The sequence below is a fragment of the Acanthaster planci genome, linkage group LG01 (genome assembly GCF_054643075.1).
Source record: "Acanthaster planci isolate LZ-2023a linkage group LG01, COTS_SCS, whole genome shotgun sequence".
NCBI lineage: Eukaryota > Metazoa > Echinodermata > Asteroidea > Valvatida > Acanthasteridae > Acanthaster > Acanthaster planci.
In genome coordinates, this window is record NC_141777.1 from 24997954 (window position 1) to 25012599 (window position 14646).

Sequence of the window (14646 nt, forward strand, 5' to 3'; positions counted from 1 at the left end):
CAAATCTGCCACGAGTCGAATCCTTTTAGAATTTCCCAAGGTCGAAAAAAACTTTTTCTTTTTCTTTTTCAGCCTTCAACCCTGACTCCAACGAAAATAGAATCAAACGCGACAGGAATTCGCCACCGCAGATCTACTGCATTGTGGGTATCGCCACTGAGTAATGATAAGCCCTCCCCCCCCCTGTGGTTCATCGCGGGGTTATGCTGTCAAACGGAGTTTGCGTGCACTTGGGAGGAAACTCTCCCTGGTTAGCCGATCTTTTGCCGACGTCCACACCCAACCGACTTTAATTAGAAATGGCGTTCCGTGGCGGTGCAGTGGTCTTGTTGGGACTATGCATGCTGTATCCAACCACAGAGCTAGGAACACATCCAACCGACAGCGAAGGACAAGCAAGTTACAGTGAATGGACTGACGTTTGGGGAGAAGGTTAGCCTTTCATGGTGGTTTTTGTTCACTTTACCAGTCGCGAGGACTCTCAGACCCCTCGCGGAAAGTTTTCAATCGAGCACACACAGTTTTCGTGTTGTGCATTGTGTGTGTCACAGTGCCGGTCTGTTTTTTTTAACCATTCACGATGTATGGACGCATTTCAAGTGCAAGTGGACACACAAGGGAAATTTGAATGAAGGTTTTGAGAAATCAGCAGTGGAGTCCATCACAGCCTAGTGCCTACACGAGCTCCTTCACAAGTCCGTTCATAAAAACACGGACCCTCTAATCAAACAAAACCAGTCACAAGTAGTGGGCCGAAGACAAGTATATTTAGTGGGGTGAACAAGTATATGTATAATGCTTTCGTCTCAGTTGATTTTTGAACGGCTTGTGATCTGCCTTCTGGATGGATTTGCAGGGACTTAAATTGTGATAGACTAAGTTAGCTACAACAGATGGGACATTTGACTGTCCCGTCAACTTCTTTAACATACTTTTGTTGTAAACCAGCTGAATTGGGTGGGGTCTTAGTTTACAAATCACAAGTGGTCCGACTGGGGTAAGTGATAACCAAATTTCACTCATTTTGGTTAATTTTCGATGTCTGGTATCGCCTTTCAAATGTCAAGTCCAGCAATATACGCGCTTGATACATTCCGCCCGTCCACAGACTCTGGGTGCGAAGCTGCGTAAGTCTGACAGTTCTGTTCCTTGACGTTTTCCACATAAAAGAAAGTTAAGGTCCCCTGCTCTAATCCGTCAAAACTTTCGCCAGAGCAGACGCTGCACCTGTGACCTGTGCAGATGACGGGGTGTGACCTTCAAACAAGGGTCCACTTGTTTTCGTCAGTGGGTTGCTGATCCCGCTGCATCGCCAGACGTTATTCGAGACGTTAGGCATTGAACCCATGCTATGATTTTCTGCCTAGAATCTGATGGCTACGTAGATGGCGGCATATGTTGATGGATGATATTAAGTATCTGGCAGGGGAAATCTCAAAATTAGCACACACTTTGTATACTTCTAAACAAGCAATAAACGACAGCAGTCAGTGCACTGTTCTCGCGACATGTTGACTTACATGCGCTGTAGTCGTCTCTTTGTTTCTAAAGCGATATTAGGCCTACTACTTGTATTACAGAATCACACCAGCCTCTGCAAATTACCGGTACCTAACTTTAAATATGAACTGCATTCATGACAGTCCTGGCCAATTCTCGTTGGGCTCCACCCAATGTTGGGTCTCATGAGTGCGCGGCCTGCGCTCCAGCTCGAGATGAAAACATTGACCGGGGATAGGAGGACCTGGGGAGCGTAACAGTGCCTATTGATACGTGTCCCAACAATTTTGGACAGGATTGCAGAATATTCTCTGATCTATGGTGTGGACTGTAGATCACGTCTCTCTGAGTATAGGGGCCTACTGAGCTCGGAAACCGACGTTTTGCTAATTAGAATTGCCTCACTTTCCACACCGTGATCTTATCTTATCAATCAGAGCTCAATGCATTATTATCTATCAATCACGGAATTTTATATCACTGTAAATAAAATAACGAATAGGCTGGCATTGAATTTTTTTGCCAATTATTTGACGATACTTAAGTCATGATTCGTTATGATGTGACATGTTTTATAGTTTTGTAGTAAATTTACTCTGCAGGGCCTTAACCTTGAGGGTTAAGCCTTGACCTTAGTCTTACGGATTGCGGGCCAGAGTCTTGACCTTTAGAATCTTTGCTCTAAAACTGGCTTGTACTCAGACTGACATTTGTGAAATGGCATAAACGATGACGTGATCACGTGATATATAAATAAAATTTGAATATTCATTGAAAACCCATCTTGCATCTTTATCCAAGTTAGGCCTACAGTTTGAAAGTAACCTTCAAAATACACCTGTCCGTCTCAGTTAAACATACTTTCACCGTTTGTTTCAAAATTCCTTTATTTGTGTTCATGCGAATGATAATTTCCATATTCATGGACACAACTGTGAGCGGCTATCCCGGGAGAAAGCTTCAGTGAAAGATTGGACTGTAAAAAAAAAGGACTGATGAGAAAATGCACGAAGTAATAAGGAGAAGCACACCGGTGTATTCACATCAACATTTCACAACTGAAACTACCACAACTTAAAGTCCTCATGTTAAAAATGAATATACATGACAGGAAAATTGCTCACTTTTCAGCTACATCTTTATAGAGACGGAAGTTGCTGTACAGGCTCTCTTCACTGGGCAATGTGTCTGAAGAGCTACACCATAGATCAGACCCGCCACACATAACATTAGCAGAACTATTGGGTTCCTGATTCAACGTTCGGCTGTAATTTTGTACAAGTAAAGAAATCGAAAATACGTCCCCTTTCCGACCAATTCACAAAATCTTATGAAAGAGTTCGGGCATGTAGCCAGGTGTCCAGACGTTCACCAGGCACTTGCCCACATTAACACGCACATCCAAAATAATAAGGAGAAGCTGTCAAGGAGAACATTTAATGTTGACCACCATTATTTGTGTGTACATGTAGTGTAGTGTTATACGCTATTCTAGCGTTTTAATCACTCTGTCTTCACATAGCAAGGTGCAGTAAGGTCAATGGTTTTATCTTCTTAATATGAACGTCTACATACAACTTGTCTGAAATGGCCAAATGGTTAAGGTCGCGGTTATCAGATCGATAGGCAGTGGGTTCGATTCCCAGAGGTGGCTTTTTATTTTCCCAAGGCTTGCTGTCAGTCAGCAACTATAAGAGACTCTAATTCACCCCTGTCAAATACCAGCAGTACCTTAGCCTACTGGATAAGCTCTGCGGCTGGCACTGTCCGCGAAGTCCAGGTGAGCGCCTTAGTACAGGTTCGAGACGTATGGCCGACTCGGCGGCCAGGGCTTAGGGGCTTGTCTCGTTTCCTCCCTTGCATGGTCGCTCGACCCTTTTTGGGTTAAATGGATGGGCAGGGAGGAAGTGCGGTGGGCCGGGAACCCCGAGATCCCAGAAGAGTCCTATATGGAAGCCGGTAACTGCGATTCCTTGCGAATTTCAGGAGTCCGTGCGCCTGAATGCTTGGTCAACACCGCATAACTTTTGGATTTTTCACTCACCACATTTTTATTTCATTACCCTGGGCGCAGAACCCACAAGGCAATTTTCTAGGCTTGATTACAGTGCGCTACAGGATTGATGCTGATTTATTTTCTTTTATAATGTTAATCTTTTATAATCTTAATTTCCTAATTTTCGACAATAAAACCGATCCCAACCGTGCTCGTGTCCAGTTCTTCTAATCGATATCAAGCAGTTGCGTAGGGAATGTTTATTATTGATGGTTCAGAAGTAACAGATCAAGGGGTGGCAAAGTCGGGCCCTACTCACCTCAATTTATTAATAAAAATACATTTTCAGTGTCATAATTACAAATTTCGTTTGTTTTCAACTGCCGAGTAATGTGATATTTTCAAAGACAAATTCTCACCAAAGATATGTCCCACTCGTATGTTGGCTTAATCTTAAAATTGGCTCACCCCAACGATGCAAAAAATGCGTTGCAACTGCCGCACTTTTTGTGAAAGGTTGATCAATCACTGGCCACACAGGTCTGCCCGAAATATACAAGCACCAAAATGATAAAACAATCCCTGTAGTTGTTAGAACATCGAGAATCCAATTGATTTTAAATCAGTCAAACTTTTGCCTTTACCCCATTCTCGCCGCAAAAGCTGCATACAAAATCTGTATATCACGCCGGCGCAAAGCCCCTCAGTTTTCAACCCACGGTAACCCACGTTACATTTGTGACCCAGTACATCGTGATTAGGAATAAGTCGCCGAGGCCGTTTCACGTAATGGCTGTGTAAAGTGGGGATATGGCCACATGTTAAAAAAAACGATTTTGTGGTTTCTCTATATTTTAAAAGTTTATGTATGAAAGGTTACCATCAACACACTTGTAATATGTACCATTTGAAAGCCTATAAAATTCTTTTTCTGACCATGTACAAATCTCAAAAAGTCAATTTGCGACTTATTCCTGATTTTCGATGCATCGGGTCACATTTGAATTTGATCTGACTGAAACTTAATGTTGTCATTTTTGTCAATCCGTACCTCACGTTGGCCACAAGTTTAATATCGGTGTTCGAGTTACAAAAATGGCAAGGCAAAAGTCACCATTACTTAGTCAAGTATATGTCCCTTTTCGAACTCAAATAGAATACTATCAAAATGTACCTGTCATTTCTCAAAAGTTTCTAAAAATCAAACACAGGTATTGACCATTCTGTATTTCCCTAGTAGCTGTGCATGAAAACGGCATGATGCAACGATGTCTTTGGAGTGGCCGTAAAATTACGCAAGAACTTCAGTGAAAACAAAGCAAAAATCATTTCTCTTAACAAACGCCAAATTAGTAATTCGGATTTCCACTCATAACCAGTATACACGGGTTATTCATGCACAGTCATGAATGAAAGCCCTAGAATTGGCAGGTGTCCATTCAAAGCCATAGATTAAACTGTAACTGTATTTTCAAAATGTAGTTTGCTTTTTTAAATGTGGTTTTGGATGTGTGCCTTTTCTCCCTAAAAAAGTGCCAAAAACTAATGATACAGGGCGCCCTCGGGGATAGACAGGTGTTTTCTGACCGATCGTTTTGAAACTGTGTGTATGGAATAGCATTCATTTAACTCTGTGACTGTCTGTTCAGTTTCAATCAGTTCGACATTTGGCTGGGTTTTGTTATTGTCACTTAAAGTGAATATCCAGAGATAGTTTGTCCCTGTTTAGTATATGAAAAAGGTTAAAATTTTTGGCTGTTAAGACCGGGGAAATTGAATGGACATTTTGCGAGAACAGCTGGTCCAATTTGCATAAATATGGTGTCAGTTGTCAAAATGAGTAATTATGAGAAATCACTGGAAAACTCCTGAAGGTTCGGAGAAAAAGAAGTACATTTCAGAGACATCGGAGAAAATGTCGGGGATGGGGGCTTTGATTCCGCCCACCCTGATATAATTAATGGCGAAGGGTTTAGATGTTGCTTTCAGCCATCGGGGTGGTGGAGGTAGATTGGGGATGGTAAGCTTACATAAGCTTTTTACCAAACCTTCAGAGTTGTTGTTTATTTGTTTTTTTCATTTCAGAAAGTTACTATATAAAGCTGATCCTTCAGTTGACAACAACGCATCACCCGCTTGTCATTCCGCCGAGGATGCCCGTGAATGTCACTTACGGTCTTGACCTCAGCAGCATTGACAGTGTGGTACGACCGACACACAAGTTAATTTCTGATGGAGAAAACTCTACACCCCGAAAACGGGGGAGGGGTTTAAAAAAAGAAAAAGGGGATATACATAAAAATATCAATGAACAATTTAAAAGCATTTGGCTGAATAGCTTGATATTAAATTAATTGAAACTGTAAGCGTGTAAATTTTCCATTGTTGGATTTTCATGATGATCGGGAAAGCAGTAGCGTGATTCAGTTCCCCCCTTGCCCTCGATTCGAATGTATCCCCGTGTTAATAAAGCACTACAGAGATCAAAAGTTTTTGTTTCAGTACAACGATTAGCGAAAACTCTCAGATTGATACTTCTTGTTATTTTCAGAACGAGAAGGAAAACATCATGCGGATCTCAGTTTATGCAGAAATGGCAAGTATTTACACCACAAGCCAGTAAAAAGAAAGTGGACTCTCGCATACGTCATGCGGTATTCCGATCAGTCGATGAATAATTCATGTTGATAACTCCCAATGTCATGGCTCACGCATTTCTAATTCAATATGCGCAGAGTACCTCAAGATGTAGCCCTAGACAGTCGATGCTGAATCGGTCTTACTGTCTGTTTTATATCCAAGTACAAGAACTGTCACAGTCACTCCGGCGACCTGCCCTTTCGTAGAACTTCCCGACTTCTTTTGTCAAAACGCCGGGGGGCTCGACAGGCACACTTGGAATTGGTGACAAATCCTCACCAATTACTTGCTCGGCAGGCACACTTGTAAATGGTAACAAATCCTCACCATTTACTTGGTTAGCTAAAGCTTGTGGCAGCATATAGCCTGTTTCTCATGATGGCGGTAAGCTTGTTCCAACATTTTCAGTTGGCACATTCGCCTTTCCTACGGAAAGTAAGTGATCAACATGGCAGTGTCGGAGTTTTTCTCCGATCTTCACTTGGTAGGCTAAGTCAAAGGACCCAACCTTTTTGCAACGACACCTCTGACATGTTTTTTCTCTCTTCTAATTTTGAACCATAACTTTCTCTCCCTGAGCAAATTTTCTTATTTTCATACTATGGGTATCATGAGTAGCCTGGTTTTGTTTTGTCGTTCACGTGCCTTCGCAAGGACATCTAGTTTCAACAAACTGAATCTGGTTCTAGGAGCAAGCGTAAACAGCAATTCATTTGGTGAAGAGTCTGTCGAAGACTGAGGAGTAATGCGATATGACAACAAGAAATTGTCTAGTCGATGACGAATCGAGCCTTAGAATTCTTCCCCAAACCATCTTCAACTAGATATTTCTCCAGTGCTCTCTTTACAATTTGAACACTTCTCTCGGCTGCACCGTTCAATGCAGTATGGTATAGGGTGGGACCAAAGTATGCTGGATTCCATTTTTGCCAAAGAACAGCCGAAACTCCTCTGCTGTAAAGTGTGGTCCATTACGAGACACTGACTCTGCAGGTGAGCCAAAATTGCAAACCACCCCCCTCAATACTTCAACAGTCTTCGCACTAGTTGTACTACATTCAACATTGATCAGATCATGTTTCCCTTCAAGCTCGTGCGCGTGGAGAAGTTGGCAAGAGAAGCAATTTGTAACACCCCCAAGACTTGTAGATATCTTTGACAGCTCATTTCTTGAGATAAAAGTTGCTTTTTAGAATATGAGATATGCCTCCTATATGTTAATTCGAGTAAATTGATAGGCTATAAGCTTTCTATACGCTGTACACGTACAGTGTATATTGTCAAATGAAAAAGGCACTATTTCTGATTCTTCATAGAGTTTATTTGCAGATTATCCTGTTATTCGTTTAAGAACGAAAAACAAGTGATCGTCGTTTTCGTGATTTAGAGTAGAAAACGTGCTTTCCATTGTTTAGTTCTTCGTTTTCTAAAAGGAAAAACGAGAAAACGCTTTTGTGTCGATTTTTCGTTGGTTTTCATGTTCAAACGAAAAACGATAAGATTTCGCTGCTCGGTTTTTTTTTTAATTTTATATCCTCGCCAGAAAATGTAGGCAGCAAATTAAACGACCGATTTCGCATTTACAGAAATGGGTTGACCCGCGTGCCCAATGGGAGCCATCCAACTTCGGTGGAATTGTGTTCATGGATGTACCACCAGACAAACTCTGGTACCCTGACATTAGACCCCATGCTCAGTGAGTACATGTACATTGTTTATATTGAATATATGTGACCATGGGTACGCCCATGGGCTGCACTAATTTAAGGCTACCCTTTGACCACCTACAATTTCATGATGAAAGTACATCGTTTTCAGAATAATTTTACATGTATTTAACTCCCGCACTCTTGCTGTAACTTATATTTCACGTGCGTAAGATAGTTTTGAGAATGTTATGGCGCGAAGGTTATCAATGTGTTTTTCATTTCCATGAAAAAAAACTTTAATTTTCTGTTACTCTTATTTTCAGTTAGTTTTTTCTTACTTATCTAAATGATACCACAGTGGCACAGCGCCCCAATTACTTGGAAAATCAAGGACTAGTTAAAATTGTTAATTTAAGAAATTGCACTTGTCAATAAACTTAATCTTAAAGAGATATCGAATAATTTCCTATATTGGAGAAGAGTATAAAAATGCACACAAAAAAAACAGTGTCTGAGAAAAATTAATTCTATGGACCATTTAGCCCTCAAATAACTGGGCTATTTTTGACCATCTCACAGCCGGATACCTGATAGTTTTGATTGCGATTGCAGCCCCCTCCTCCCAGTCGGGTAACTTTTGATGCTGAAGCATCATTAAATTAAATGAATAAAGACTTTTGCCGGAAATTATATCAGTTTTTGCTCATGATCGTTGAAATTTTTATTGGCATAAAAAACACAATGTCCTGTAAATGCCTTTACTATTTTCTCCCTTGATGTAGAATTTTGGAGAAGGAAGAAGTTAGCTTGCGTGTCCATTTTGACGGGACCATCTATCACTACCCTCAGATGCGACTGGCCGTCCCATGCGCTATGCACTTCGCTTACTACCCATTCGACACTCAAAGGTGCACCCTTAACGTGGAATCCTGGAAGCACGACGCCTCTGTAATCAACCTCACCCTCCCTGAGGGACCGTTGGAGATTAGACCTACTGTGACAAAAGTCTTGCCCAACCCTGAGTGGCAAGTACAGGAATTCACGGCGGCCCGACATGAGAACAAGTATCCTTGCTGCAACGGACTTTACCACAGTCTGGCATTCAGCATGATCGTGAAACGCCAGGCTCAGGAGTACACAGTTCGCGTACTGGCGCCCTCTGTTGTCACCTCTCTCCTCATCCTGCTGTGTTTCCTCATCCCTCCTCACTGTGGCGAGAGAATCCTCTTTGTCTCCATCTTGCTCCTCTGCATTCTCCTCCAGCTCTTCCAACTCAACCTCACCGTACCCATCCGTGGCCCAGATGCACCCTATCTTGCTGACTTCCTCTGCTTTAGCGTTTTCTTGGCCTTCTTCGCAGTTGTCGAGAGTGTCTTGTCCCTAAACCTGTCTCGTGGTGTACGGGGGAACAGCAACGGGGAGGAGTTTATAACACAGACCAAAACCAATACGGTAGGTTACCTCGTTACAAAAATGTTCTTTCTGTGAACGGACGTTGCGAGTAAATCAAGAATTATTGATATAAAATACAGTTTATTTAACCTGCAAATCACAATCCGAAATTTTAAATTATTCACACTGGAGAACTTTTATATGTATTTAGAAACAACAATATGGGATTCATTCACCAGTTATTTTGATTTTCCGACGCTGCTAAGCGCCGATATCCGGCAGGTAATCAGGAAAATAATGGCAAAAGTTAATGTCTATCGTATGCTAATCGTTTTTATGCATTTGAGATTTCAACTCTAACGCAGACTTCCAACACCATCCACTTTTTTCCACATACAGGGAATGACGCGAATCGCTCGCTTCATCGATATTGGCTGCTTCATGGTCTTCACCTTCATCTTTGCTGTCGCTGGGGGCGTCATCCTCAATCCAAACACCGAGTTCAAATGACTTTTCTCACGATTCCTTTTAAACTGAGAGCTACAATCCACAGTTGCTTTTATATTGTTTCAACGTTGGTTTGACCCAAAATCATTAATCCAGCATACGAGTGGGATGTATCTTCTAAGATGTTATGTTGTGTGGCGGATCTGATCTGTGGTAGTGTTCTTCAGCCACATTGCTCTGTGAAGAGAGCCTCTTTACAGCAAATTCCTTCTCTGTAAATAAAATTATGTAGTTGAAAAGTGAGCACTTTTCCTGTCATATTATAATTCATTTTTAACATATGGACCTTAAATTGTATTTTGAGTTGTGTGAAATGTTGATATGAATACATTAGTAGTAAGCTTGCATTTTCTCATCAGTCAATATTTTGTACAGTCCAGTGTTACATTGAGGCTTTCTTCCTGCGCCTGGTACATGATCACAACTGTTGTGCTCACCAATATGGAAATACTCGTTAGCATAAAAACAACAAAGGCAATAAAACGCCCTATCAACGTCTTGGAACAATAGTTGAAAATAAGTTTACATTAAAACAAATTGATTGAAGCTATCTTTAAATGAAATGTTGCAAATTCAGATTGTCAAAATGTAACTTGGATAAAGATGCTAAATGGTCGTCGATGAATATTCAAACTTTACTTATCATGTGATCACGTCATCGTTTATGCCATTTCACACAATATCGTGAGATATGTAGATCGCGGCGGTCATGAGATTGCAGGGCACGCATTTTTTTAATGTGCTTTGATTTATTTGGACATACTCTGAGCTACTTTTGAAAAAGAAAACATAAGCTCGAAACACAGTCAAACAGTGGTATCCTCTATGTACTGGGGTTTAATTAAGTCGGCGAAATGAACTCTTGCAGTGCACGACAGATTCAAATGTACATGAAAGTTTTGTTAAAATGTATTTTATCTTCATTTATATTTTAACCTCAATGCATGAGGCTTTTCCCCCATTCAGCCCGAATGGCTGAAACTGTGCTCATACTGTGGGGTCCACATAAAATCCTGTGTGTATTATCGTTCTAAAACCCGTTCTAGAAATTGGGTTATATTTTGTTTATACTAGCATTTGAATATAGAATACCGTCTGGAGAACATGGGTCAGCCCATGTGTGCCTTGCTTCAAACCACACATTCAAAAGAGAGAGAGAGAGCTTTAAACAGATTTCCTCATTTTATGTGAAAATAACCTTTCGGGGGTGTCACTACATTAACAGGTCTGTAGTGCTTATAAACAGCCATTAATACTCAGTTTCCCCTTTAGGGGCAAAAAAAAAAACAGGTTAAAGAATGCGTTTTTAACTTGACATGAGATGTCCCGACATCTTCCCGATTCAAATATTTAAAAGCGAAATGCCTCCAAAAGTATTTTACACATTTTATGTGAAAATATGAATTTTTAGAAAAGCGAACCCTAAAACAAACAAACGCCTTATTTTGCCTTATATTAAACACTAATAAGAACAAATCCATGAAAGTGGGATGTCACGACATCATCCCAAATCAAATACTTAAAAAGAAATTCAAACCTGTTTCCTGATGCTGTGACACAAATCACTTTTAGGACTCAGGGCCCAGCGAACGCTATTTTGAGGGCACAAAATGGACCACCAATGTTTAAAAATCCACGAAATTTGACGTGTGATGTCGCAACATCATTTCCAACCACATACTTAAATAGGAAAGTCCTTCCAACCAGTTTCTTGATGTTATGTCAAAATATCACTATTACCGCCCAGGGCACTGCACACACTAACCCTAACCCAGAGACAGTTGTTTATTTACACAAAATTGAAAACCAATTAGTAGAATTGCATCAAACTTGATGTGTGGTGTCACGACATCACCCCTAAACAAAAACTTTAAAAAATAACAAGGAAAGTCCTTCATAGGTGTTTCTTGATGTTATGGCAAAAATTTACTCTTAGGGCTCCGAGCTACGCAAACCCTAACCCTAACGGTAACCCTAACCCTGACCCAAAAAAGGTTTTTGTTTACACAAGATTGAAAACCAATTTGTAGAAGTCCACCAAACTTGATGTCAGATGTCGCAACATCATACTTAACAAGGAAAGTCCTGGAAACTCATTTCTTGATGTTTTGTCAAAAATTCACTTTTAGGGCTCGGGGCTCTGCAAACCCTAACCCTAACGCTAACCCAAACCGAAGCAGGCTTTTTGTTTACACAAGACTGAAAACCAATTTGTAGAATTCCACCAAACTTGATGTCAGATGTCGGAACATCATACTTGACAGGGACAGTCCTTCAAACATGTCCTGGTGTTATGTAAAAAATTCAATTTTAGGGTTTAGGGCTCTGCTAACCCTAACATTAACGTAACCCTAACCCTAACTGTAAATCCCCACCCAGATATGAACGATGGAAAGTCTTTCAATCCTGTGTTTTGATGCCTAGGTAAAAAAAAAATCACTACTGAGGTTCAGAGCACTGCAAACTCGAACTATACCCGAAGGCGGTTTTAGGGGACGCAAAATTGACAATGCAGTGACATTTAGTAACTCGAATACCCTTATTAAAATTATGGTCAATCAGCCACGGATTAACTAAAATGATAACATTAAGTTTCAGTCGGATCAACGGTATTAACGTGGGTTACCGTGGAGGGAAAACTGAATGGGTCCTGCCCAATTATATCTACTTTTGACGGTGGGAACCAACATCTTTACTGAACTGACATCCATTCAGTTTTCGATGTCGTCTTCTGAAATTCCAGAAACTAAGGATTGATCGTTTGTTTAGAGTTTGTTTCATTATTTTCGAGCTTCTATTTTTCGGGTAGACCTGTCTGGCCAAGGATGGATGAACCATTCACAAAAAAGCGTGGCAGTTGCAACGTATTTGTTGCAAACTTGGGGTGACCCAAGAAGATTATCCAACATATGAGTGGGACGTGTCTTTTGTGAGAATTTCACTTTGAAAATGTCACAATTATTTGGCAGTTGAAATATTTAATGTTACGAAAATTGAAAATGTACCTATCAATAAAATAAGGAAGCGAGTGCCGCCCGACAGTGCCACCCCTGGATCTGTTAATTCTGAACCATCTTCTAAAAAACGTTCCCTAGATACAACACTGCTTTTTATACTGAAATCACTGAGAAGAAATGGACCCAAACACGGTTGGGAACTACGTTATAGTCGGAAATTAAGATTATATTTGAAAATAAATCAGCATCAATCTCATTAAGCCTAAAAAATGCCTTGTGGGTTCTGCGCACAGGGTAATGAAACAAAAATGTGGTGAGTGAAAAATCCAAAAGTTATGCGGTGTTGACCAAGCATTCAGGCGCACGGACTCCTGAAATTCGCAAGGAATCGCAGTTACCGGCTTCCATATAGGACTCTTCTGGGATCTCGGGGTTCCCGGCCCACCGCACTTCCTCCCTGCCCATCCATTTAACCCAAAAAGGGTCGAGCGACCATGCAAGGGAGGAAACGAGACAAGCCCCTAAGCCCTGGCCGCCGAGTCGGCCATACGTCTCGAACCTGTACTAAGGCGCTCACCTGGACTTCACGGACAGTCCCAGCAGAAGAGCTTACCCGTTAGGCTAAGGTACTGTTGGTATTTGACAGGGGTGAATTAGAGTCTTTTATAGCTACCGACTGAAACAAGTGTTGGGAAAATAAAAGAGCTCCCGCTGGGATTCGAACCCACTTTCTAACCATCTAATGATTGAAGCCTTAACCATTTGGCTATTTGGGAGAAGTTACTTTTCGCCGTTCACTTTAACGCTATAGTCCATCACGTACAATGGTTCTCTTCTTCCTATTAATGGGGGGCCTACTTGCATTTTCTCATCAGTCACTTTTTCTACAGTCCAGTGTTACACTGAGGCATTCTTTCCGGGATAGCACCACAGTACTGTTGTGCTCATGAATAAAGAAATATTGGCAGTTGACAACTACCGAACACAAGAGCTTTGCGTCTTCAGTGTTCAAGTCCAAAGATAAACATTCACAAGTTTCATCAAGCAGGTTTTGCTGTATTTAGATGATCTTGTTATATGTTTTTTTTATATTGTTTACTTCTTTTGGTTTGTATTGACTTTTAAAAAGCTTTTTCACATTCTGCTCGAACATAATATTGTAGTCTTGATAGATGATTGTCTTGCATGTTCAGTCATTCGTTGCTTGTAGTCTGTTGTATGGATTTTTAGTCCTTTTGATTTATTTCATTAATACACTGCATGTCTCTGGTACAAAGCACGGAGTCATCAGTCCTTGTGAGGAAAAGGTTACAGAGTGAAGCTGCAACCTAGCCACTCGTGTATAAATCTTGTTATTCAGTTTTTCAAATTTTGAATTTTGCTTGGGGAGTAAACTTTGACGGGAATTGCATCGTGCTCCACGAGCAGCGATATTTGAAGATCAAGTTATGTGCCCTGTCTCTTTTTAAAGTATCTGGGGTTCCGTTGTTTGTTTCTGTATTTGCCTGTCTGTTTGACATCATTCGAGCTTCTTCCGGAAACAGTCTGAGCCCAAACCTTCATGCAGCAGCATATACTGTTTTCGTCACCAGCTGAGTTGACTGCCGTGGACCAGTAAAACAATGACCAACAAAACGGAGATGGGGTGGGGGAGGTCTCTTGCTTCAAATAGCACAGCTGGCGCTGCTCAAGCCACAATTTTACCCACAGTGCTTTGCGCCTCCGTCTCATGCATCGTGTAGGAAACCAATCCCCGATTGTGGGTCTGAAGCGTTTAACTGGAATTGAAGTACTGTAATGTTTGGCTCTTTTGCATCTTACTTGATGTTCTGTGGCACTATCAGACTTACTATTGCGCTTACAACCTCAGGAAGTAAAAAAAAAACAGTTGAAGCCTGCGACGGAGCCCAGGTCGAGTATTGGAAAACGGCCTTGGCATTCTGTAGTAAGGTCCATTGGGCGTATTGGGCGCCCTCACTGAATGTAAAGTCTTTACGGTTTTTCC

At 41.1% G+C, this 14646-nt stretch overlaps 1 protein-coding gene across 1 annotated transcript; it reads left to right on the plus strand.

The window, feature by feature from the left end:
* Positions 1-146: 146 nt before the first annotated feature.
* On the plus strand, positions 147-10489 carry LOC110988967 (neuronal acetylcholine receptor subunit alpha-3-like). The gene is made up of 6 exons (XM_022252994.2): positions 147-432; positions 5582-5700; positions 6048-6092; positions 7723-7832; positions 8568-9237; positions 9577-10489. Exons 1-6 carry the CDS (start codon positions 300-302, stop codon positions 9685-9687), a joined length of 1188 nt encoding a protein of 395 aa, XP_022108686.2. The 5' UTR covers positions 147-299; the 3' UTR covers positions 9688-10489.
* Positions 10490-14646: the final 4157 nt, after the last annotated feature.